The 25892-nt window shown below is 51.7% G+C and overlaps 2 protein-coding genes and 1 non-coding gene across 5 annotated transcripts; 2 read left to right on the top strand and 1 right to left on the bottom strand.

Moving 5' to 3' along the window:
• Positions 1-14: 14 nt before the first annotated feature.
• Positions 15-16566, top strand: PTCD1 (pentatricopeptide repeat domain 1). Of its 2 annotated transcripts, none has more exons than XM_037990537.2 (8): positions 15-259; positions 3355-3836; positions 5179-5319; positions 7796-8014; positions 8426-8527; positions 9651-10472; positions 11334-11516; positions 15541-16566. In XM_037990537.2, exons 2-8 carry the CDS (start codon positions 3381-3383, stop codon positions 15724-15726), a joined length of 2109 nt encoding a protein of 702 aa, XP_037846465.2. In that variant the 5' UTR covers positions 15-259; positions 3355-3380; the 3' UTR covers positions 15727-16566. The 2 variants fall into 2 exon arrangements, with proteins under 2 accessions (XP_037846465.2, XP_037846467.2); XM_037990539.2 differs by lacking the exon at positions 15-259 and adding an exon at positions 269-424.
• BUD31 (BUD31 homolog) lies at positions 16085-25687 on the bottom strand. 2 transcript variants are annotated; one of them, XM_008018655.3, is made up of 6 exons: positions 25575-25687; positions 24413-24550; positions 23389-23511; positions 19411-19533; positions 18080-18246; positions 16085-16306 (listed from the first exon to the last, which is right to left on the bottom strand). In XM_008018655.3, exons 3-6 carry the CDS (start codon positions 23480-23482, stop codon positions 16256-16258), a joined length of 435 nt encoding a protein of 144 aa, XP_008016846.1. In that variant the 5' UTR covers positions 23483-23511; positions 24413-24550; positions 25575-25687; the 3' UTR covers positions 16085-16255. The 2 variants fall into 2 exon arrangements, with proteins under 2 accessions (XP_008016846.1, XP_008016845.1); XM_008018654.3 differs by having other exon boundaries at positions 25337-25611.
• On the top strand, positions 20571-20674 carry LOC119621411 (small nucleolar RNA U13). The gene has a single exon (XR_005237972.1). It is a non-coding gene; the product is annotated as a small nucleolar RNA U13 (small nucleolar RNA).
• Positions 25688-25892: the final 205 nt, after the last annotated feature.

Genomic DNA, 25892 nt, shown 5'->3' on the forward strand with positions numbered 1-25892 from the left:
AGCGCCCAGAGCCCGCGCCGGTTCTTGCGCCTGTCCAGGCACTGCCAATCGAGCGCGGAGTCCCGTCGCTCCGCTAGTCCTGGCTAGCCGCCAGCCGAACGCCGGCCTAGTCTCGCCGGAAACCTGAAACCAGCCGCGTGTGTCGGCGACGCGGGCTGCGCTTGCGCGTCCGGGGAGAGGGTGACCCGTGGGAGAGCCGGGTCCGTCGCGGGGACCGGGTAGAGAGCCCCGTCGGAGTGCACTGCGCCGGACACTTCAAGTGAGTTCTTGTGTGATCCTCGCAGGAACCCCGGGATCCGGGCAGAGACACGCCAGAGGGGAAGGAAGTGCCCGAACCAGGATTGGAGCCAGGGGCGTCCGAGGAGGGAAACTGAGGCTGCAAAAGTCTGTGTGGAGAGGGGTCGGCGTTGGCCTGAGGGTCCGGGTAGGCGTCTGAGGAGGGGCGGGTCTCTCCGAAGACACGGCCGCGGCGTGTCTCTAATTCAGGGTTTTTTCTTTTCTCGCTAGGTGGCCCAGGCTGGAGTACAGTGGTACGATCATAGCTCGCTGCAGCTTCAACTTCTCAGGCTCAAGCGATCCTCCCACCTCAGCCTCTTGAGTAGCTGCACCACCACGCTTGGCTAATTTTTAAATTTTTATTTTTAATTTTTGTGGAGATGGGGGGTCTTGCTATGTTGCCCAGGCTGGTCTCGAACTCCTAGCCCCAAGCCCCAAGCGATCCACTCGCCTGGGCCTCCCAAAGTGCTGGGATTACAGGCATGAGCCACTCTACGGTCTAATTCAGGGTTTTCTAACCAGGGTGGGGTAATGAAATTGTGTAGGAACAAAATGACACCCCTGTTTTCTCTGTGAAATTTAGCATTTCCTTTCCCCATTGCTGGAGCAGCCTTAGCAGTGCCTGAAACTGTGTCATAATTGCAAGTGGGGGTGAGTGTAAGTGATAGTTCCAGATAAGAGTTTATGCAGGGCCAGGCATGATGGCTCACACCTGTCACTCCAGCACTTTGGGAGGCTGAGGCGGGAGGATCACTTGAGGTCAGGAGTTCGAGACCAGCCTGAACAGCATGGCAAAACCCCGTCTCTACTAAAAATATAAAAACTAGTCGGGAGTGGTGGTGCGTGCCTGTAATCCCAGCTACTTGGGAGGCTGAGGCACGAGCATTGCTTGAACCTGGGAGGCAGAGGTTGCATTGAGCTGAGATGGCACCACCCCACTCCAGCCTGGCGACAGAGTGAGACTCAAAAAAAAAAAACAGTTTGTGCAGCAACTACAAGGTGATATCTTAAGCTGTCACTTACATTCATTACTGCTTTGAAATTATGATAGGGTCTTGTTATTTAATGCATTGAAAATAAGCATCTATGCTAGTATAGCAGAAATTTGTTTTTAAAGCATTTTGATGCCATTTCAATATCATTGCTTTTTGTTTTGTAATTCTGTGTGTTGTAATTAATGCACATAAGGCAGGGCATGGAGGCTTATGCCTGCAATCCCAACACTTTGGGAGACCAAGGCTGGAGGATTGCTTCAGGCCAGGAGTACTAGACCAGCCTGGAAACATAGGGAGACTACATCTCTACAAAAAATACAAAAAATTAGCTGGGTATGGTGGTGTGCACCAGTAGTGCTAGTTAATTGGGAGGCTGAGGTAGGAGGATCACTTGAGCCCAGGAGTTGGAGGTTGCAGTGATTGTGCGTTTGCCACTGTGCCATCGCACTCCAGCCTGGGCAACATGAAGACCCCATTCCCATAAAAAGAAAATGACATAAACTCCATGCTTGTAAGAAGGAGTGGCAGGGCTTGCCAGATGCAGAATGATAAAGGCCCCCTGCACTAGTTTCACAAAGGTGCTGGTCAGGAGAGTCTGTCCATACGTTACATGGACCTGAGTTCTAAGCCAGCCCAGCCCAAACTGGCCAGTCTCACCCACTGCACTGCTGCAGGACCCCAGCAAGTCTCTCCCCTTGCTGGGCCTAGTTTTTTGTTTGTTGTTGTTGGTGGTTTTTTTGAGACAGAGTCTTGCTGTGTTGCTCAGGCTGGAGTGCAATGGCACTATCTTGGCTCACTGCAACCTCTGCCTCCCACGTTCAAGTGATTCTCCTGCCTCAGCCTCCCAAGTAGCTGGGATTACAGGCAGATGCTGTCACGCCCAGCTAATTTTTGTATTTTTAGTAGAGATGGGGTTCACCATGTCAGGCTGGTCTCGAACTCCTGACCTCAGGTGATCCACCCACCTTTGCCTCCCAAAGTTCCTGGATTACAGGTGTGAGCCACCGCTCCTGGCCTGCTGGGCCTAGTTTTTAATCTGTTCAATCTGCCATCACTTGTGAGACTTTTCCAATGGCAACCTTCTAATATAACCGGACTTCAAAATATTTTAGGCTGGGCATGGTGGCTCATTCCTGTAATCCCAGTGCTTTGGGAGGTCAAGGTGAGAGGATTGCTTGAGTCCAGGAGTTCGAGACCAGCCTGGGCACATAGCAAGACCCCGTCTCGACCAAAAAATAAAATTAGGCGTGGTGGCACGCACCTGTCGTTCCAGCTACTCAGGAGGCTGAAATGGGAGGATCACTTGAGCGCAGGAGGGTGAGGCTGCAGTGAGCTATGTCTGACCTGAACCTAGGCTTTCTAACCTCTGGGCCCGTACTTCTTATTTTATTTATTATTATTATTATTTTTCTGATACAGAGTCTCACTGTGTCACTCAGGCTGGAGCGCAGTGGCGTGATCTCAGCTCACTGCAAGCTCGGTCTCCTGGGTTCAAGTGATTCTCCTACCTCAGACTCCTGAGTAGCTGGGATTAGACATGTAGCACCACATCCAGCTCATTTTTTTTGTATTTTTAGTACAGATGGAGTTTCACCAGGCTAGTCTTGAACTGATCTGCCCACCTTGGCCTCCCAAAGTGCTGGGAGTACAGGCATCAGCCACCGTTCCTGGCCTGTTCTTTTGTTTGTTTGTTTGGTTTGGTTTGGTTTTTTTGAGACAGAGTCTCACTTTGTCACCCAGGCTGGAGTATGGTGGCGCAATCTCAGCTCACTGCAAGCTCCATCTCCCGGGTTCCAGTGATTCTCCTGACTCAGCCTCCTGAGTAGCTGGGATTACAGGCGCACACCACCATGCCTGGCTAATTTTTGTATTTTTCATAGTGACAAGGTTTCACCATGTTGGCCAGGCTGGTCTCAAACTCCTGACCTCAAGTAATATGCTGGCCTCGACCTCCCCAAGTCCTGGGATTACATGCATGAGCCATCGCGCCCAGCCTGGGCCCATACTTCTAAGCACTTTTTTCTTTCTGCCTTTTGTGACTAGGAAGTGAGTTGACTCTCTTACTTTTCCTGATATATTCCAGGCCCTGGAGGGACCGGAAAGCCAGAAATGAACCTCATGAGACTCGCTAGACTGTTCTCCAGGGCCCGCCCCATGGGACTGTTCGTCCTGCAACACCTGGATCCCTGTAGCGCCAGGTGGGCGGGAGGCAGGGAGGGGCTGATGCGGCCAGTGTGGGCGGCCTTCAGCAGCTCCTCCTCTCAGCTGCCCCTCGGCCAGGAGCACCCGGAGAACACGGGCAGCCTGGGCTCTGACCCGAGCCACTCCAACTCCACGGCCACGCAGGAAGAAGACGAGGAGGAGGAGGAGGAGAGTTTTGGGACCCTCTCTGACAAATACTCCTCCCGGAGACTATTCCGCAAATCCACAGCCCAGTTCCATAACCTGCGGTTCAGGGAACAGAGAGAGGAGCCAGAGGAACCGGAGCCCAAATTATGGCGAGGCCGGAGAAACACCCCGTACTGGTACTTCTTGCAGTGCAAACGCCTGATCAAGGAAGGGAAGGTGAGTGGCGTTTTGGGTTCTGCGGCTCCTGGCTTCTTACCCCTGGCGGCTCAGTGTTTTGCAAGGGGTCGCCTGACCTTCCCAGCCTCTTAAGTTTTGGGCCTGGCCTGTGAACTGCCAGCCTTACGGCTGTAAGTATCACTGCCCTTTGCCATCCTCTGCCACAGTTTTATTTTATTGTATTTTTTTTGGTAGAGATGGAGGTTGCACTGAGCTGATCTTACCACTGGACTCCAGCCTGAGTCAAAGAGCAAGAATCTGTCTCCAAAAAAAAAAAAAAAAAAAAAAAGGAAAAGTGAATCCTCCACACCCTTCTAGCACTCCCTGCTTTACGCTTTTTTTGTTGTTGTTAAGACAGCATCTCACTCTGTCACCCAGGCTGGAGTGCAGCGGTGCGATCTTGACTCACTGCAGCCTCTGCCTCCTGGGGAATTCAAGCAGTTCTTCTGCCTCAGTGTCCCAAGTAGCTGGGATTACAGGCGTGTGCCACCATGCCCGGCCGATTTTTGTATTTTTAGTAGAGATGGGGTTTCTCCGTGTTGGCCAGGCTAGTCTCAAACTCTAGACCTCAGTTGATCTGCCCGGCTTGGTCTCCCAAAATGCTGGGACTGCAAGCATGAGCCATTACACCTGGCCCCTGCTTTAGTTTTGTTTGTAGCACCTGTCATCACTTGATATGTTGTATGTCTTTCTTATCCCATTTCATGTGTGTCTTTTTTTTTTTTTTCTTTGAGACAGAGTCTTGCTCTGTCACCCAGGCCGGAGTGCAGTGGTGCAATCTTGGCTCACTGTAGCCTCTGCCTCCCAGGTTCAAGCAATTCTCCTGCCATAGCCTTCCAAGTACCATACCTGGCTAATTTTTGTGTTTTTAGTAGAGACAGGGTTTCACCATCTCAGCCAGGCTGGTCTCGAACTCCTGACCTTGTGATCTGCCCGCTTCAGCCTCCCAAAGTGCTGGGGTTACAGATGTGAGCCACCGCGCCTGGCCTCATGTCTGACTTTCCACACCGGAACATGAGCTTCAAGAAGGAGCTCCCTCTTGTTCCCAGCTATATCTGCAGTGGATAGACCTTGTCTGGCTCATTGAAGCACTCAGTAATTATTGTTTGAATGAACAGATGAAAATAATGAAGGAATAAAGGAACGAACTGAGGCTTCACCGGGGAAATGTTGTGAGGGGAGGAATGGGGCAGAGACAGCCGGGGGCTCAGGGGGTTTGCAGTCTACCCAGGACCGCCGTCTTGCACTGTCTCAGGAGGGTCCCTCAGCCTCAGCCTCCCTCTCTCTGCCGAGGGTCTCTGGGGTGGTTCTGAGCCCCTGCCCTGTTGCCTCTTCCCTGCAGCTGGTCGAAGCCCTGGACCTGTTTGAGAGGCAGATGCTGAAGGAGGAGCGAGTGCAGCCCATGGAGAGCAACTACACGGTGCTGATCGGGGGCTGCGGGCGGGTCGGCTACCTGAGGAAGGCCTTCAAGCTCTACAACCAGGTGCGTGTGAGCGCGGGGCAGCAGGGGCAAGGCTCTGAAAAGCTGGGGGCGGATCCCGAGTGTGCCGTTGCTAGTGCTTTACACTGGGCAGGTGACTTCACCTCCCTGGCCTCAGTCACCTCCTTAAAATGATGGTGATTGTGGGTGATAAACGAGATGACGTGGAAAGCCCTTTAGCACCTGCCTGGACTGCAGCAGTCCCCATGTTCCCTTTCTTTTTCCCTTCAAAAAAAAAAAAAAAAAAAAAGAGAGAGAGAGGTAGCCTCACTCTGTCGCCTAGGCTGGAGTGCAGTCATAGCTCACTGCAGCCCCCAACTCCTTGGCTCAAGAGTTCCTCCTGCCTCAGCCTCATCAGTAGCTGTGAGTACAGGTGTGTAGCACCATATCTGTCTAATTCTTAAATTTTTTGTAGAGGTGGGATTGTGCTGTGTTGTCCAGGCTGGTCTCTAACCCCGGCCACCCGCCTCGGACTCCCAAAGTGCTGGGATTATAGGCCACAGCCCAGCCACTGCATCTGCGCCTCTCTTTTTTTTTTTTTCCTGGAGACGGAGTCTCGCTCTGTCGCCCAGGCTGGAGTACAGTGGTGTGACTTTGGCTCACTGGAACCTCCGCCTCCGGGGCTCAAGCGATTCTCATGCCTCGGCCTCCCGAGTAGCTGGAACTACAGGCACACATGCCACCATGCCCGGCTCATTTTTTTGTATTTTTAGTAGAGACAGCATTTCACCTTGTTGACCAGGCTGGTCTCGAACTCCTGACCTCAAGTGATCCACCCACCTTGGCCTCCCAAAGTGCTGGGATTACAGGCAAGAGCCACTGCACCCGGCCCATTACATCCACTTTAAAAAACTATTAGTTTTGGCTGGGTGCAGTGGCTCATGCCTGTAATCCCACCACTTTGGGAGGCCAAAGTGGGCAGATTATGAGGTCAAGAGATTGAGACCATCCTGGCCAACATGATGATACCCTGTCTCTACTGAAAATACAGAAATTAACCGGGTATGGTGGCGCGCACCCGTAGTCCCAGCTACTCGGGAGGCTGAGGCAGGAGAATCACTTGAACCCAGGAGGTAGAGGTTGTAGTGAGCCGAGATCATGCCACTGCACTCTAGCTTGGTGACAGACTGAGACTCCATCTCAAACAAAAAAGAAAAAAAATATTTTTATTGTTTTTATTTATTTTATTTTATTTTATTTATTTTTTTGAGACGGGAGTCTTGGCTCTGTCAGCCTGGCTGGAGTGCAGTGGCACAACCTCGGCTCACTGCAACCTCCACCTCCCAGGTTCAAGCAATTCTCCTGCCTCAGCCTCCCGAGTAGCTGGGATTACAGGCGCCCACCACCACACCTGGCTAATTTTTTTGTATTTTTTGTAGAAGACGGGGTTTCGCTATGTTGGCTGGGCTGGTCTCGAACTCCTGACCTCAGGTGATCTGCCCCTCTCAGCCTTCCAAAGTGCTGGGATTATAGGCATGAGCCACAGCACCCAGCCTTGTTACTGTTTTTGGTGACTCATCTGCAGTGTGTCTGTCTTCTCGAGTGTCAGCTCAGTAAGGACAGGCTGTGCCCGCTCTGCTAACCCCAGGGCTGGTGCTGGGCAGGTAGCGAGTTGTCAGTGCACCTCTGTGGAGTGCAGCAATACACACAGAGCCTACATCATCCTCAAAGTAGGGACTGCCATCTTTGCTTTTCAGATAAGGAAACTGAGGCACAGAGCAATAAAGGGACATGTCCAAGGCCACCCCACTTGAATGCACCAGGGCTGAGATTTGAGCCGCAAATGGCCTGACTCTAGCAGGGTTCTTTTTGCCACTGAGCCGCCTGTCGCCTGCCCTCGACCAGATGACCCTTCTCTGGGCATTTGCAAGTGCTAGGCTTCACCAGGGATTGTCAACCCTGAGCACCTGCCTTAGTCCCCCGGAGGCTCAATAAGCTGAGTGTCACTCACCTCCGGGGCTTGTGACTCACCAGATGAGGTGGCCCTGAGAATGTGCATTGTGCCAGTGGTTCGGGGCCACCCCTAGAGCACTGCAGTGCACCCTCCTACTTGCCACAGGCATCTCTGGTTTCAAGGTGATGATGTCATCCCCATTTTCACAAGGAAGCGCTAACTTGCCCAGGAACCCTCAGGTAGTAAGCACTATAGCCCCTTTTCCCCTTGACTGGGTGGCCTGAAGGTGGGACATCAGGAAGACCTTGCTGCCAGGACCCCAGGCCTGGAGTGGGCTGACAAGTGCCCAGGGCAGGATAGCTTCTCTTTGGTACATATGGGGGTGTGGGCTCAGTTTTCAGAGTCCCTTCAATGTGTCTGAGTTTGGAGAGCTGGGCTCTGATGTGTCCCATGGCTCTGCCTTAGAGCCTGGCCTGGTGTATGCAGTAATGGGGTCCTCTCCAGCCTCAGCCTCCTCTGGGGCGGCTGCTCACTTGTGCGTCCAGCTGATCCCAGGCCACCACTGAGCTGCTTCCATCTCCACAGATGAAAAAGCGGGACCTGGAGCCCTCAGATGCCACCTACACGGCCCTGTTCAACGTCTGTGCCGAGTCCCCCTGGAAGGACTCGGCTCTGCAGAGCGCCCTGAAGCTCCGGCAGCAGCTGCAGGCCAAAAACATCGAACTCAACTTGAAAACGTACCACGCGCTGCTGAAGATGGCTGCCAAATGTGCAGACCTTAGGATGTGCCTTGATGTGTTCAAGGTCGGGGGCTTCACCTGCCATCCTGCTCCCTGTTGTGGGGCTGGTCTCATGTGGTGGGGTCGGGGCTGTGGTGTCTGTCTCTCCTCATGCAGGAAGGCTCAGGGAGGGTGAGACAGCGGGTATTGGGCACTGGGGTTCACAGACGGATCTGATGAGACCCTGCTGGAGGTTGTGTGTGCCGCTGTGTGCTGTGTCCTGCTTTGTGCACTCGAGGGAAGGCTTCCTAGAAGGGGTGTCCTCTATCCGAGTGTAGAGACAGGGTCTTGTTATGTTGCCCAGGCTGGTCTCAAAACTCCTAGCCTCAAGTGATCCTCCTGCCTCGGCCTCCCAATGTGCTCGGATTACAGACATGAGCCATCACGCCCAGCCTGCTGCAGGTTCTCAATGGGACCTCTTTGTTCCCTCCCCCAGGAAATCATCCACAAAGGGCACATTGTCACGGAGGAGACTTTTAGTTTCCTGCTCATGGGCTGCATCCAAGACAAGAAGACGGGCTTCCGGTACGCCCTCCAGGTATGTCCTTCCCACCCCACCTTCCTGCCCTGCTTCCCTGGCGCAAGAGGTGCAAAATGGTGATCCTGTGAGCACCCATGATGGCCCTGTGCTGAGTATTTTTATATTTGTGCTCTTTTCTGAAAACCCAGCAGCCACTGTAGCCTCCGTGCTACAGATGGCAGGGAGAGGAGGCCCTTAGAGATGGAATGAGGGCAGCTCCTGCCTCTCCCACCCTGCTTTGCAGTAGGCTCAGCCCCTCTAAACTCACCTTCCCTGAAAGCCTGCGGCACACTCACCTGGGGACTTGTTCAACCCTCCCACAGCCCCACTAGCACTTCTGCAGGTGCAACCGCAGAGTCATTCATTCATTCATTTATTTTGAGATGGAGTCTCACTGTTGCCTAGGGTGGAGTGCAATGGCACGATCTCGGCCTCCTGCAACCTCTGCCTCCTGGGTTCAAGTGATACTCCTGCCTCAGCCTCCCGAGTAGCTGGGATTATAGGCACACGCCACCAGGCCCAGCTAATTTTGTATTTTTAGTAGAGGCAGGGTTTCACCATGTTGACCAGGCTGATCTTGAACTCCTGGCCTAATGTGATCTGCCCGCCTGGGCCTCCCAAAGTGCTGGGATTACAGATGTGAACCACAGCTCCCGGCTGGAAAGCTTTTTTTAAATTATTTATTTATTTTTTTGAGACAGAGTCTTGCTCTGTTGCCCAGGCTGGAGTGCAATGGCGCGATCTCGGCTCACTGCAAGCTCCTCCTCCCAGGTTCACGCCATTCTCCTGCCTCAGCCTCCCAAGTGGCTGGGACTACAGGTGCCCGCCACCACACCCGGCTAATTTTTCGTATTTTTAATAGAGACGGGGTTTCACTGTGTTAGCCAGGATGGTCTCAATCTCCTGACCTCATGATCCACCTGCCTCGGCCTCCCAAAGTGCTGGGATTACAGGTGTGAGCCACCACGCCTGGCCTATTTTTTTGAGGCAGGGTCTTGCTATTTTGCTCAGTCTTGTCTGGAACTCCTGCTCTCAAGGGATCCTCCCATCTAAAACTCCAGGGGCACTGGGATTCCGGGTGTGAGCCCTGCGCCCAGCTGCTGAACGGGAGCACCGAGCTAACGTTTGTCCTCCCTGGCAGGTGTGGCGGTTGATGCTGAGTCTGGGGCTACAGCCAAGCCGGGACAGCTACAACCTGCTGTTGGCAGCAGCTCGGGACTGTGGCCTAGGGGACCCCCAGGTAGCCTCAGAGCTGCTTCTGAAGCCCGGTGAGGAGGCAACCCTGCTTCAGCCCCCAGTGGGCAGGCAGCGACCAACGAGGACAGCCCAGGCCAAGGCAGGCAACCGCATGTCAGCCATGCTGCACGTGGAGGCCCTGGAGAGGCAGCTGTTTCTGGAACCTTCTCAGGCACTTGGGCCTCCAGAGCCTCAGGAAGCCAGAGTGCCCGGCAAGGCCCAGCCAGAGGTGGAAACCAAGGCACAGCCCAGCCACACCGCGGCCCTGCCCCCTGTGGCCCTGAAGCCACCTCCCGTGGAGCTGGAAGTCAATCTCCTGACCCCTGGGGCCGTTCCCCCGACCGTGGTCTCCTTTGGAACAGTGAGCACCCCAGCTGACAGGCTGGCCTTAATAGGGGGCCTGGAGGGCTTCCTGAGCAAGATGGCAGAGCATAGGCAGCAGCCTGACATCAGGACCCTCACGCTACTGGCTGAGGTGGTGGAGTCCGGGAGTCCTGCAGAGTCCTTGCTGCTGGCGCTCCTGGACAAACACCAGGTGGAGGCCGACCTGACATTCTTTAACACGCTGGTGAGAAAGAAGAGCAAGCTGGGAGACCTGGAGGGGGCCAAGGCGCTGTTGCCAGTCCTGGCGAAGAGGGGCCTTGTCCCCAACCTGCAGACATTCTGCAACCTGGCCATCGGGTGCCACAGGCCGAAGGATGGTCTGCAGCTGCTCACAGACATGAAGGTGAGTGGACCTGGGCCTGGGCAGGACGCCCGTGGTCCTGAGGAGCACTCTGCAGCTCAGGAGGAAAGTTTGGGGGAGCAGAGGTCCCTCAAGCCCCCCACTTGGATGAACTGTGCATAGGGGCAAAGAGAGTGGGGTTGATGAGCTTCTGGTGTAGAATGATCTTCGGTCCCATTTTGGGGGAAGCAGACCCCAAAGAGTGCTTCAGGGCCGGGCGTAGAGATGCACGGACGTTCCCGTCTGGAAGAAGGTGGCCGTGGGGTGACACTGAGGGCTGGGGACAGGCCTCGGCCCCAACACTCTAGAGGTATGGCAGGGATTCTCAGAATTCCTGGGGAGCCGTGGGTGGTTTTCAAAGCCCCCGAGATCTGCTGTGCCTCCCACCTAGCCCCCATTGTTAGTGCTGCGTGGATTTCATCTGACCACAGCAGAGGCTGCGTCCTGCGTTGTCAGGGTCCCCCAGGTCCATCACCCTCTGACTGTTTTCCTGGACCCTGCCTGGCTCACCTAGCCAAGACTCACGCTTTTCTAGGCTGACCACCACCTGGTGACCATCCATCACGGGGAAACCCACCCCAGGGAGCGAGGAGGTGGTGTCTCCCACATCATTTTCTGCCCGAGTCAGTCGGTGTCTGAGAGCAGCACGGGCGTCCTTTTCCGCAGCTTCTTTAGGGCTGAGCAGAGGGGCTGGGCTTGGCTTTCTTGCTGGAGAGGGACATTCAGCCCATCGTTGCTGCCGGGTTTGCCTTGTTGGCTGTGGCCGCTGGTCCCAGGAGCCAGCTTGATTGACAGAGGGTGGGAGCTGTGGGGTCCCAATGGCTGCCATCATCTTGCTGATTCTATGATGTCCCTGTGTTCTAGAAGTCCCAGGTGACCCCCAACACTCACATCTACAGCGCCCTCATCAACGCAGCCGTCAGGAAGCTGGACTACACCTATCTCATCAACATCTTGAAGGACATGAAGCAGAACAGGGTCCCGGTGAACGAAGTGGTCATCCGCCAGCTGGAGTTTGCAGCCCAGTACCCTCCGACCTTTGACCGGGTGTGTGCCCCAAGCTCGAGCTCATCAGCTCCTTCACCATTTCTAACCCCCGCCACCACCCAACCCTGGTTCTGGCCCTTGGGATTGTGTTCTCATGCTTGAAACTGTCCAGGAGCTTCTCTTAGGAACCCCTGACCTCCCACCCGCCTTGGCTTCCCAAAGTGCTGGGATTACAGGCGTGACCCACCACATCTGGTGACTCTGTCTCAAAAAAAAGAAAAAAGTAAAAAAAGAGTGAGGTTAAGGCTGGGCACTGTGGCTCACGCCTGTAATCCCAGCACTTTGGGAGGCCAAGGCAGGTGGATCACCTGAGGTCAGGAGTTCAAGACCAGCCTGACCAACGTGGTGAAACCCTGTCTCTACTAAAAATACAAAAATTAGCTGGGTAGTGGCGGGCACCTGTAATCCCAGCTACTCAGGAGGCACAAGAATCACTTGAACCCAAGAGGCAGAGGTTGCAGTGAGCCAAGATTGCACCACTGCACTCCAGCATGGGTGATAGATGGAGACTCGGTCTCAAAAAAAGAAAAAAAAAGAGGTTAAGAGCTGAAGTTTAATAGGTGAAAGAGAAGAGCTCTTGCCTGGCGCTGTGGCTCATGCCTGTAATCCCAGCACTTTGGGAGGCTGAGGCAGGCAGATCATGAGGTCAGGAGATCGAGACCATCCTGGCTAACACGGTGAAACCCTGTCTCTAATATAAAAAATTAGCCGGGCGTGGTGGCAGGCGCCTGTAGTCCCAGCTACTTGGGAGACTGAGGCAGGCGAATGGCATGAACCCGGGAGGTGGAGCTTGCAGTGAGCCGAAATCGAACCACTGCACTCCAGCCTGGGCGACCGAGCGAGACTCCGTCTCAAAAAAAAAAAAACCTCTCTGCAGAGAGAGATGCCAGAGAAATGGGTTGCCGCTTTCACCATGAAATGCAGAGGTTTTATAGATGAGCTTGAGGAGGTGGTGTCTGATTTACAAAGGACACAAAAGATTGGTTGGACCAGGTGTGCCATTTACACAGCTCGTATAAAAGCTGGCACCCCACCCTAACCTTTTATTATGCAGAAGGTTTCCAGCACCGTGTTGCCTGGTTCTTTACATGGCGACAAAAGAAGGGAAGATGGGGCCCCCATGTTGAACAAAGCTGGCTCCCAGGTAACCTTTTTGTATTGGCACAGCCTCCAGCATTTACCCCTGCAAGCTTCCAGCTTGCTTATCTATGTCTGCAGCTTGACTTTTCAGGCTGCTCTTTGGTAGAAAAGAAATTATTTGGGGGCTGCTTTTTATTAAAAGGGAAATTTTGCCAAGGACTCTGTTGCCCTTACTATCTGCCCAAATAATTTCTTTCTGCTTCCTGTATCAGCAGGAGCAGGGCAGAGTCATGGAATCTGCTTTGTTACGGCCACAGCCTCTTCCTGCTGTTCTGAGGATATCAGGCTCTGGGGTTTTGGCTTTTGGGTCCATCGAGTCACACTCTGTGCTGAGCACCTCCGGAGCATCCAGAGCCACTGTGGCTTGGAGCACAACCCGGATGGGACGGAGACCAGTAAATGGGCAGGGACGCACACAGCCAGAAGGTGCAGGGTCAGGAATGCCGTGCAGGTGTCACACCTGAATGCCATTTTGAGGGCTTCCTACAAATGGGTGGTACAGCAGTGGAGATTGTGCCTGGCTGAAGGCATAGCTGGGCATTTTTTTTTTTTTTTTTTGAGACGGAGTCTCGCTCTGTCGGCCAGGCTGGAGTGCAGTGGCCGGATCTCAGCTCACTGCAAGCTCCGCCTCCCGGGTTCACGCCATTCTCCTGCCTCAGCCTCCCGAGCAGCTGGGACTACAGGCGCCCACCCCCTTGCCCGGCTAGTTTTTTTTTTTTGTATTTTTTAGTAGAGACGGGGTTTCACTGGGTTAGCCAGGATGGTCTCGATCTCCTGACCTCGTGATCCGCCCGCCTCGGCCTCCCAAAGTGCTGGGATTACAGGCTTGAGCCACCGTGCCCGGCCATAGCTGGGCATTTTTAAACTGTGTGTCTGTGCTTTGAACCGTTGGTTGCGAGCCTTTTCTCATTGATTCCAGGGTTTTTATACATACACACACACACACACACACACACACACACATTCTGGGTACTGGTTTTTTGTTAATTACATGTTGTGCATATCTTCCTAGTGGATTGTCTCTTCCCGCTGGCGTAGGGCTCACTAGGGGTTCAACTCCACAGTCATAAGACTATCACAGGCCTAAAGCATATTGTATTTAAGTCACAGACAGATGTCCCCGACTTAAAGATGGTTCTACACAGGATTTTTCAACTTTGCAATAGTTTTATCAGGATGTAACTCTGTAAGGATCGACTTTGTGAAGGGTTAGTTTCTACTGAATGTATGTCACTTTTGCATAATTATGAAGTCAGGACCCTCTGCTGTGTTGCCAGCAATAGATGCATTTTCCTTTTGTTTTTATGAGATGGAGTCTCACTCTGTCACCCAGGCTGGGGTGCAGTGACGCTATCTTGGCTCACTGCAACCTCTGCCGCTGAAGTTCAAGCGATTTTCCTGCCTCAGCTTCCCGAGTAGCTGGGATTACAGGCGCCTGCCACCACGCCCGACTGATTTTTGTTTTTTTTTTTTTTTTTTTTTTTTTTTTGTAGAGATGGGGTTTCACCATCTTGGCCAGGCTGTCTTGAACTCCTGACCTCGTGATCCACCCACCCCAGCCTCCCAAAGTGCTGGGATTACAGGTGTGAGCCCCCGTGCTGTTCCGAATTTTTTCTTTTTTTAAAAAGAGACAGAATCACTCTGCTGCCCAGGCTGGAGTGCTGTGGCACGATCATGGCCCACTGTAGCCTTGACCTCCCAGGCTTAAGCAGTCCTCCCACCTTAGCCACCTGAGGAGCTGAGACTACAGGCATGTACCACCATACCCAGCTAATCTTTTAGACAGGGTTTCACTATATTGCCTAAACTGGTCTGGAACTCCTGAGCTCATGTAATCCACCTGCCTCGGCTTCCCAAAGAACTGGGATTACAGGAGTGAGCCACTATGCCCAGCCAGATTGATTTTTGATTTAGGGTGGGTTTTTGGGGGTGGAACCGTGGTGTCAGGAGCATCTGTACTCATATTCCCTCACGATAGTGGCCTTGTTTATATTCGTGATTCTGTTGAGTTTTGCTTTCTGTGCTTTCAGGCTCTATCCGGCACCTTAAGGTTTAGAATTGTTCAGTCTTTTGAGTCAAACCTTTTCTTTTTTTTTTTTTTTTGAGACGGAGTCTTGCTCTGTTGCCCAAGTTGGAGTGCAATGGTGTGATCTCAGCTCACTGCAACCTCTGCCTCCCGGGTTCAAGCCATTCTCCTGCCTTAACCTCCCAGGTAGCTGGGGGCTACAGGCGTGTACCACCACATCCAGCATTTTTAGTAGAGACGGGGTTTTACCATGCTGGCCAGGCTGGTCTCGAACTCCTGACCTCAAGTGATCTGCCACCTCGGCCTCCCAAAGTGCTGGAATTACAGACGTGAGCCACCGCACGCCGCCAAACCTTTTGTCACCGCGTGGTAGTAGTATGTCAGATAGTACTTTTTGGCTTTTTTTTTTTTGGTACATTCCCCTGCCAGCTCTTGGTTTCTGTCTGGTGCGTCTTTTCTTTTTTCCCCATATCTCCATGGAGCCTATCTCGGCAGTGTTGAGATGATGGTCAGAGGGAGGTGGCTTTGAGGGGGAGGGGCTCGGCAGGCTGTGGAGGCAGGTGGGACCCAGTGATTCCAGCTTGGGGGTGTGGGGTGGTAAGTGCAGATGGAGGGTTTGGGAAGAACGCTGTTAGGCAGATGGCTCTGGGCCTGCCCCAGGGTACCCAGCTGGGACCTGTTTCTCTGAAGTAAGCTACTCCCGTAGTGCGTGTTCACAGCTTTTCTGCCCTGTCCCCTGCAGCCACCTGGAAGGGAAAATGGCAGCTACCAGCTTCCCTGAGGCCTGAGCCAGCTGCCAAGGTTTGGGATTAGCTGTAGGTAACAGGAGTGATTCTAGCCTCGCTTTTCTAATTCCAGTACCAAGGGAGGAACACCTACCTGGCGAAGATTGACGGCTTCCGAGCCTACTACAAGCATTGGTTGACAGTGATGCCTGCAGAGGAAACCCCACACCCCTGGCAGAAGTTCCGGACCAAGCCCCAGGAGGACCAGGACCCCGGCAAGGAGGCCGATGTGGACGGATGTACCCTTGGGGGCAGGTGATGGGAGCACAGCTGAACCTGGCTTCAGTGCTCGGCCTTCAGTGCTTTGTGGGAGCTCCAGGACAAGTGAGCTGGTGTCACCTCCTGCCTGAGGGAAGAGCCAGGCCCTGAGGAACAGCCGCAGTGTGTCACGGGTGTTGGTGTGAGGACACACGCTAGGCCCAAGGTGCCTGCACTCCCGGCAGGTCCAAGGGCAACTCCAGCCACTTTCGCATGTCACCTTGGGCCTTCCAGCTCCAGTACCTTTGCGTGTCACCTCACACACCACAAGGGGGCTGGGGCATCTGGTCCCTGGGGCCTGGTGCCGCCCCGCCGGGTTCCACAGGCCAATGCTCTGAAAGAATAGACATGGGGCCCGAGAGGTTTAAAGATTTTATTTTTACAAATCACAGCTGATGGACAGCGAAGCCTTCCCCGTAGAGACCGTGCTCCAACTCGGGCCTGGGGCACTGCTCGCTGCTCCCAGGAAGGGGGTGGCGCCACAGGCAGGAACCTGCGAAGTCCAGAGTCCAGGGTGGAGAGCGCCAGCCTCAGCCAGAGCAGCCACGGCAGCCACAGTGTGTGCACTCGATGATGCGGCCCTGCAATGGAGGAGGACATTGAGATGATGCCACTGCGCCACACTCGTCCCTGCACACTCACATATGTGGCAACCCTCTGCCACCATGCCATATAGGGACACACCTCAGAAACCCTTCTGTGACAGCTCTGGACGGAAAATTTGGCTCCCTCATGAAGGTGGAAACAGCTGCTATTGATACCAAGGTTACATCTGTATGTGTAGTTATAATATGTTATGCAAATCCAACACACGTTTGCCAATCAAGAAAAAGAAGTGAAATCGGTGTGAATGAGTCTCGTTATTCCCCTAAGTGAGCATGACAGACCCTGCAATAAGCAGAGGTGGCTCTGCTACTGTTTGGGGACTTCAGGGCAGCCTGTGGGCTGGGACACTCTGGTGGGGAAGAGGGCAGGAAGCTATGCACTTGAGTTACACCCTTTTGGCCCAGAGCCCTCCAGAAAGAAGGGTCTTGTCCCCCAGGCCTGGTGCGGCCCAATGCTTGGCTGGCCAGAAAGCCCTAGAACAGTGGCTTGTGTTGATTTTACTTTTTCAGTTCTTTTTTTGGAGGAGCAAGACCGTAGTTGAAGTAAACAGGATCCTCTGATGAAACCCAGGTAAGTCTACAGCAGGCTATTATGGCCACTGGGTTGAAGCAGCACCCCAGTCCACTAGCTCCCCGACCTGGATCCCTTGTGGAATGTGGGCACTCAGGGGAGGGGTGGCTTCTGCCACTCTGCCACTCTGCCACCCCTCCCTGCCTCCATCAGAAAACCAACACCCTAGTCTTTCCGCGGGGAGGCGGCCCTTGCTCGCCCCCACTGCTCAGTACACAAGTCCTCACATCCAGCCGCAGCTCTCCATTGTCTCACTGCAGCATGAAGGGACCTGTGTGAAGAGGCACCTGTGTGGAGCTGGGGACAAGAAGGCCAGGCTGGCAGATGGGCCATGGGGCCTGATCTCCCAGCTGAGCCAACAACTGTGTGCCGAGGCCACAGCTGCCTTTCAGAGGGGCCTGGGGCCGGATAGAGCTCAGCTCCTGTCCCTCGGCACCACTCCTGAGGTGCCTGGCCTAGGAGTGGTACTTGGAACAGAAAGTTCTGAAAGAAGAAATAGTGGGCTGGGCGCAGTAGCTCATGCCTGTAATCCCAGCACTTTGGGAGGCTGAGGCGGGCAGATCACCTGAGGTTGGGGGTTCAAGATCAGCCTGACCAACATGGAGAAACCCCGTCTCTACTAAAAATACAAAATTAGCCGGGCATGGTGGCGGGCGCCTGTAATCCCAGCTACTCCGGAGGCTGAGGCAGGAGAATCATTTGAACCCAGGAGGCAGAAGTTGCAGTGAGTCAAGATGGCGCTGCTGCACTCCAGCCTGGGCGACAGAGCAAGACTCCGTCTCGGGGGGCGGGGGGAAAAACAGTGATGGTAATGTTGAAGTATCACTGTGAGGACTGAGGGGAAGGGACAGGAACTCAGTGGCCACCCTTCCCTGATGTCACCCTGCCACCATCTCGGGATTAGGGCTCCTCACCACCATTTCCTAAGTGAGGAAAGGGGTTCAGTAATTTGCCCAAAGGTGGAGTTGAGATTGGCCCCAGACCTAACAAACACACTCACAGCCACACGCTGCCTCACACAGATTTCTGAACAAAGGGACCCACTCCCGTGAGGGAGAGTCAGCAGGACATCCAGGGACAAAACGACATTTCAGCCCAACCAAATAACGTAAGATCCCTTGGAGTCGACTAGAGCTTTTGAGCTGAAAATAACATCAAGCGTGTGTGTCAGACATTACCACTTCCAGCTTGCTTTTGGGCACACGGCAGATGCAGTTCGTCCCGAAGTTGGTGTCCCTTGTCTGAATGCACCGCAGGCAGCACAAGTTCTCATACCCTTGCTTTTTCCATTTTGCAATCAGGTTTTTGTCTGCATAGCCTTCTTTAATACAATATTCATAGAGTTCTGTCAAAAAGATGGGGAAAGAGCATCAGACCATGGTCTAAAAACCTTCCCCACCCTTGATCAAAAAGAGCATTCAGGCTGGGCACGGTGGCTCACGCCTGTAATCCCAGCACTTTGGGAGGCCGAGGCGGGCGGATCACCTGAGGTCAGGAGTTCCGGACCAGCCTGGCCAACATGGTGAAACCCCGTCTCTACTAAAAATACAAAAGTTAGCTGGGCGTGATGGCAGGCACTTGTAATCCCAGCTACTCAGGAGGCTGAGGCAGGAGAATCGCTTGAACCCAGGAGGCAGAGGTGGTACTGACCTGAGGTCATGCCACTGGACTCCAGCCTGGGTGACAGAGTGAAACTCCATCTCAAAAAAAAAAAAAAAAAAAAAAAAAAGCATTCAGTATTGCAGTGGGACAGTCCTTGGAGGAGGAACCAAAAAAAAGTATTTAGGCCAGGCAAGGTGGCGTAATCCCAGCACTTCTGGAAGCCAACGCCAGAGGATCACTTGAGTTAAACCAGCCTGGGCAACATAGCAAGGGTCCATCTCTACAAAAGATTTAAAAATTAGCTGGGTGGGGTGGTGCACACCTGTAGTCCCACCTACTCAGGAGGCTGAGGTGAGAGGATCCCTTGAGCCCAGAAGGTTGAGGCTGCAGTGAGCCATGATTGTACCACTACACTCCAGCCTAGGGAACAGAGCAAGACCCTGTTTCATTTAAAAAAAAAAAAAAGCCAACAGTGGTGGCTCATGCCCGTAATTCCAGCACTTTGGGAGGCCGAGTCGGGTAGATCACCTGAGGTCAGGGGTTTGAGACCAGGCTGACCGATATGGTAAACCCCATCTTCACTAAAAATACAAAAATTGGCCAGGTGTGGTGGCGGGTGCCTGTAATCCCAGTTACTTGGGAGGTGAGACAGGAGAATCGCTTGTACCCAGGAGGCAGAGCTTGCGGTGAGCCAAGATCGTGCCACTGCACTCCAGGCCTGGGTGACAGTGAGACACCATCTCAAACACACACACACACACACAACTCAGCCAACATTGGCTCCCCTTTATTTTTAGTGATAAGAAAAACCATGACTTGCAGAAGTTGTGAGAATAAGGATTGTAGTTAGCTCAGTAACTCCAAAAGTGACTTGAGTTTGAAAGGCCAAGAGAGACTGACTAATTACCTCTGCTGATGGCTTTCCGCTTGTAAAAGAGGTCAAAGATGTAGCGGGTTTTCTGGTGGTGGATCCTGAAGATGGGCCACAGAGATTCCACTTTCCTTTTTCCCTCATGCGGTTCTGTTTCAGCTGGGGAGAAACAAAGTGTGTGTTTGGGGGAACAGGGTCGGTCTGCGCAGGATTTTCTTTTTGTAAATAACTAGTGATAATGAATAAATACCACTTTATACCCACTAGGATAGCTATAATCAAAACTATGGCACAATAACAAGTGTTGGCAAGGAAGTGGAGGAACTGGAAGTCTCCTAAGTTCCTGGTTGGAATGTAAAATGGTGGAACCACTGCAGAAAAGAGTTAGGTGGCTCCTCAAGAAGTTAAACAGGGCTGGCTGGACTCAGTGGCTCACACCTATAATCCCAGCACTCTGGGAGGCTGAGATGGGCAGATCACTTGAGGTCAGGAGTCTGAGACCAGCCCGGTCAACATGGTGAAACCCCATCTCTACTAAAAATACAAAAGAATTAGTAGGGTATGATGGTGCGTGCCTGTAATCCCATCTACTTGGGAGGCTGAGGTGGGAGAATCGTTTGAACCCTGAGGGGGAGGATGCAGTATCAAAAAAAAAAAAAAAAAAAAAAAAAAAACCAAAAAAAAAACAGGGAATGAAGTTAGGTACTGATGTATTCTACAACACAGATGAACCTTGAAACATAAAATTGACTGGTCGCACAACTTTGTGAATATACTAAAAACCCCTTAATTGGATAATTTAACAGGATGACTTTCATAGTATATGATTAGTATCTCAATAAAGCTGTTATTTAATAAAAATAAGCCACTGGGCATTTTGGGAGGCCAAGGTCAGCAGATCATGAGGTCAGGAGATCAAGATCAGCCTGACCAACATGGTGAAACCCCATCACTACTAAAAATTTAAAAATTAGCCAGGCGTGGTAGTGCACGCTTGTAATCCCAGTTTCTCAGGAGGCTGAGGCAGGAGAATTGCCTGAACTCGGGAGGTAGAGGTTGCAATGAGCAGAGATCACACCACTGCACTCCAGCCTAGACAACAGTGTGAGATTCCATCTCAAAAAAAAATAAATAAATAAAAAGTAAGCTAAGTAATTTAAACATACTTGTTTTAAATTAAAAATGTCTATTTTTGGATCCTTTTGTAATTCATGAGTGTGATGATTGGGTGTTCACATCCATGTGTGAGACATGCCACTCTCAAACTTTGTCACAATGTTGGCACATTACCTGTGTGACAAGAAAAAAAAATCTTTTTAATTACAGAATTAGAAAACATAGATTTTTAAAAAGATCATTCAATGGTAACTTCTGTTAAAAGGTTAGTCCCGGCTGGGCTCGGTGGCTCACGCCTGTAATCCCAGCACTTTGGGAGGCCAAGGTGGATGGATCTCTTGAGGTCAGGAGTTCGAGAACAGCCTGGCCAACATGGCGAAACACTGTCTCTACTAAAAATACAAAAATTATCTGGGCATGGTGGCACATGCCTATAATCCCAGTTACTTGGGAGACTGAGGCACGAGAAGTGCTTGAACCCGGGAAGCGGAGGTTGCAGTGAGCTGAGATTGTGCCACTGCACTCCAGCCTGGATAACAGATGACCCTGTCTCAGAAAAAAAAAAAAAGCCAAAAAACCAACCTTGGTCCCTATGCTTTCAGATCTAGTTCTACAGCACAGTAATTTCTCAAGATAATTCTAGGCCCACAGATGGGCATCCTAATCATCCCGAAGGCACCTCTAATTTCATCTCCCAGCCAAAGTCCTTTAGGGCTGAGGAAAAGACAAATAAACTAGACCAGTCGACAGGTTCTCAGCGAAGTGGCCGCAGGAGAAGCTGATCCTTCAACACATGCAGGATCAGGTGGCACTCATACTCGCCACAAGGCAGTTCTCTCTTAGCAGTCAGAAGTTCATCTTTGTCTGTGAACTCCTCAGTTTTTAGGAAAGAACAGAAGGGCGAGGAGTGGTCAAGGAGACTGTGCCTCCCTGTCTCCAGCTTTTAAGCCATTCAATTACCTAGGTGTTACAATTCAGCTCAACAAACAAAATGCTGTGATCCAAGTAGAAAAGCAGGAAGTCAAGATTCAGCAGGTGCACATGTAAGATGTGACTTGCTCCTCCTTGGCCTCTGCCATGATTGTGAGGCCTCTCCAGTCGCATGGAACGGTCAGTCCATTAAATCTTGTTCTTTTGTAAATTGCTTAGTCTCAGGTATGTCTATCAGTAGCATGAAAACAGACTAACACACCCCCATCTCTACGAAAAATTAGCCAAGCACAGGCCAGGGGCGGTGGCTCACTCCTGTAATCCCAGCACTTTGGGAGGCCGGGGCGGGTGGATCACGAGGTCAGGAGATCGAGACCATCCTAGCTTAGACGGTGAAACCCCGTCTCTACTAAAAATACAAAAAATTAGCTGGGCATGGTGGCGGGTGCCTGTAGTCCCAGCTACTCGGGAGGGTGAGGCAGGAGAAAGGCATGAACCTGGGAGGCGGAGCTTGCAATGAGCCGAGATCGTGCCACTGCACTCCAACCTGGGCGACAGAGCGAGACTCCATCTCAAAAAAAAGAAAAATTAGCCAAGTGCAGCAGTGGATGCCTGTAGTCCCAGCTGCTTGGAAGGCTGAGGTGGGTGGATCACCTGATCCTGGGAGGTGGAGGCTTCAGTGAGCTGTGATTGAACCACTGCACTCCAGCCTGGGCAACAAGGTGAGACCGTCTCAAAACAAAAACAAAAAGAAGAAAAACAGAACAAAGAATACTTCTTTCTGGAGGTAAAGAATATCTAAACACAAAGTAAGGTTCCTCCTCCCCTCAAAAGTCACCTTTTAGAAAATGAAGTTAATTTACTTTCAAGGACTCGCAAAATCTTTTCTATTCCAGCACGCTCCCATTTCCTTTATTTTGATAAAGAGCTGTTTGGGGAAGAAATCTCTCAGCCCAGAATGACCATGATTACTGCAACAGGCCCATCCAAATCTAAATCGCAAAGCAAGTTCTGAGTATTTAATAGAAGGTATCCGGTAACAACAGAATTTTTTTAAAAAGGGGCAAAGTAATTTAACACTAATTTAGTAATTACTGCTGGACGCACGACCTCATAATAGACATGATTAGGTTAGTTACAAGCAGGCATTTCAAAAGTTACTTTAAACAGTAACTTCAGCCAGGTGTAGTGGCTCATACCTGTAATCCCATCACTTTGGGAGGCCAAGGTGGGTGGATCACTTGAGGCCAGGAGTTGGAGACCAGCCTGGCCAACATGGAGAAACCCCATCTCTACTAAAAATACAAAAATTAGCCGGGCATGGTGGCGCGTGCCTGTAATTCAAACTACTTGAGAGGCTGAGGCAGGAGAATTGCTTGAACACGGGAGGCAGAGGTTGCAGTGAGCCGAGATCACGCCACTGCACTGCAGCCTGGAAGACAGAGCAAGACTCCATCTCAAAAAAACCAGTAAATTGGTTAAGTAGTCACACTGTGATCATTTAAGGCAAACAGATGCTTGTGGCTTCAGATAAAATTTCCGGTTTCCAAAGACAGCATAGGACATGGGTTCACAAAGCAGGTTCACACGCCATTTACACGGAAGTGACAGAAAACAGATGCTGCAAAGACCAATGAGACTGAAAAGGAATAGCACTTCCAAGTAAATATATTTTGTATGATTTTAAATATACATCTAACCAAAATAGTAAATAACTATAGGTAGACTATCTGATCTATATTTCATAACCTTTTATATTCAAATTGGAAAAAAAAAAGGCTTTTTGAGGACCTTTTCATTAACGTTATCTTAGTTTTGGGCACTTTCCATGAGTTCATAAGCAAACACAACAGCTCAGTGTTAGTAGACCACCCTCTTTTTACATTTGCATTTATGCCTGTCCCCTGGGGGCATCTAAGCCTTTGACCCTTGGACCCAGCCCACCCAGACAGGAACTCCCCTACTCACCTTCTCTCATCTTTTGATCTAATTCATCCAGCGTTGGCTCAATCAACTCCCAGCCATCTGGGGGTGCTTTCCGGCTTCTTTTGACTTTAGGCATTTTCCTTCCACCGGATAATTTGCAAAGATCTGGGGGGAAAAAATGAATTGGTTTCTGAGTCTCAAATCGCCAAAGGCCTTTGTCAGTCATTATTTTAGTACAGGCTGACTTCCTTGAGTCAGCACAAGGTCACAGCTATGGGACAGGGCTCAGCACCCAGACTGTGTTCAAATCCTGGCTCTGCTACTTACCCGCTGTGATCTTCAGAAAGGTACTTAACCTTCCTAAGTCTCTGTTTCCTCATCTGTAAAATGGGGATAATGGAAGCTACCTTATGTGGTCATTGCAAAGACTTCATTATAATTGTATCTATCATGCCTGGTGGATAATGTGTGCCTAAGAGACATTTGCTGTTGTCATTAGCTAACTTCAGCTACAAGCTTAACCCTATACTGGATGTTGGGAACACAGAACAAATAGTTAAGGCACAGCCTCTGCCCCTCAGAAGGTGACATTTTAGCAAAAAGACAGACAAGAGAAAAAGCAATTACAATAGAGTATAAGGAGGGCTGTGACTCAGGGAGCCATGGGGGTGAGTATTTAAAAAGGCAAAGATGGAAGGCCAGGCGCGGTGGCTCATGCCTGTAATTCTGGTCTTGGCCAGCACTTTGGGAGGCTGAAGTGGGAGGTTCGCTTGAGCCCAGGAATTTGAGATCAGCCTGAGCAATGAGGTGAAACATTGTCTCTACAGAAAAAAAAAAAAAAAAAAGACAAATTAACTGAGCACGGCAGTGGATGCCTGTGATCTGAGCTACAAGGAAGGCTGAGGCAAGAGGATCACTTGAGCCCAGGAGGTTGAAAGGCTGCAGTGAGCCATGTCACACTACTGCACTCCAGCCTAAGTGACAGAGTGAGACTATGTCCCAATAACAAACAAAACGAAACAAAACATAAAATAAAAAGGGAACGATGGTTGTAAAATCAAAGTACCTTAGGATGTGCCTCCCAAGAGTATAGACAGCAGAAAGATCTCTGGTCTCTGCAGTTGCAGGCTTGGATTCTTGTCCAGCTCTAAAAAATTACTCTGTGAGTTTGAGGCCACTTTCCCTCTCTGGTCCTCGGTTTCATCTGTAAAATGAGGGCAGTGAATTAGCTGTTGCCAAGGTCTCTTTCACACCAAACAACATATTCCATAAAGACACGTCAGGTAGTTCCCATATAAGAGGCCAATCCAAATCTAAATAGCAAAGCGTTTTTCAAACCACACAGCATTTCCTTGCTGCCAGAGAGAATCCAGGTTAAGTATTTACGTTTCAGCAAAACAGATTCATCTCTCTCAAATTCATTCAGTCACTCCCTTCTGTAAGGTATCTAAGAAATCCCCCCCCAGAGCTTCCTCTCATGAACTCTCTAAAACCACCATATAGATGAGGAATCAAACTCTAGAAGGTAGACTCAGGGTCACACAGTTGGGAATTTGCAAAGCCTGACTCTGGAGGGCCCCTGACTCCCAAATCAGCGGTCTTCGCACTAGTCTCCCCTACGCTGAAGCTAGATACAGGTGAGTTCTGGTCTCGGCCCCAAGGCGCATAGCCTGTGACGAGAGAATGATCGCTTTTCTATGACCCAGGGAAATTCGAGGGCCCTGATCCAGCCTGGGAGTCAGAAGAGGCCTCCCGGAGGTGGAAATGGTACGCGGTAACCAGATCGAGGAGAAAAGAGGAGGTAGGAGGTAATCAGATCGAGAAGAAAGATGTGCCGGGAGGTGTAGGAGAGACAGCGGCGCCCGGAGAAGGAGGGGAGGAGGAATGAAGGAAGGTATTAGTGCGGGACTGTGGGGAAAACTCATAAAAAGGACAGCACCTGAACCTGGCTTAGAAAAACAATCAGTATTTAGACAGAAGACGTTCCTACCAGAGAAAACGGCGTGAGAATCCTAGAAGAAAACCCTCAAATCTACCGCCCCTCAGAATGAACGGGGGGCGCCGCCTCCTCTCGGGACTCTCTCCGACCTCAAGGTCCAAAGCCCGAACACATCCCAGTGGCTGGCTGAGAGTTCAGCCACTCAGACCGCCCTCCAGGACGGTGCAGACCACGGGTCTCCCGCCTCGGCCGTTGCCAAGGTAATCGAGAACAGAGGGAAAACACCTACCGGAACCTACGGGACCTTGGGTAGCTGCTTCTCGACTGACGGCTTCCGCTCCTCAGGCGAGCTCTGAGGCATGAGGTCCTCGCGGAGCCCCGCCCATCCCGCGCAGAGATTGCGTCATCTTAGGTGTCCTCAGCAATGCCTGTATAGAATTCCAGAGTCGCTGTTGCCTTTTGCCCTCATTTCCGGTGAGTGGCCGGCAGGGCCACGCGTCTCCCCGAACGGAGAGACTGGGGGCGTTGTTGCCTGGCAGCGCGCGGGCAAGCCTGGACTCAGGCGGCGCGCAGGACAGTCCGACTCCGTGCGGGGCCCTCCCTGAGG

This window comes from Chlorocebus sabaeus, chromosome 28 (genome assembly GCF_047675955.1).
Source record: "Chlorocebus sabaeus isolate Y175 chromosome 28, mChlSab1.0.hap1, whole genome shotgun sequence".
Taxonomy (NCBI): Eukaryota; Metazoa; Chordata; class Mammalia; order Primates; family Cercopithecidae; genus Chlorocebus; species Chlorocebus sabaeus.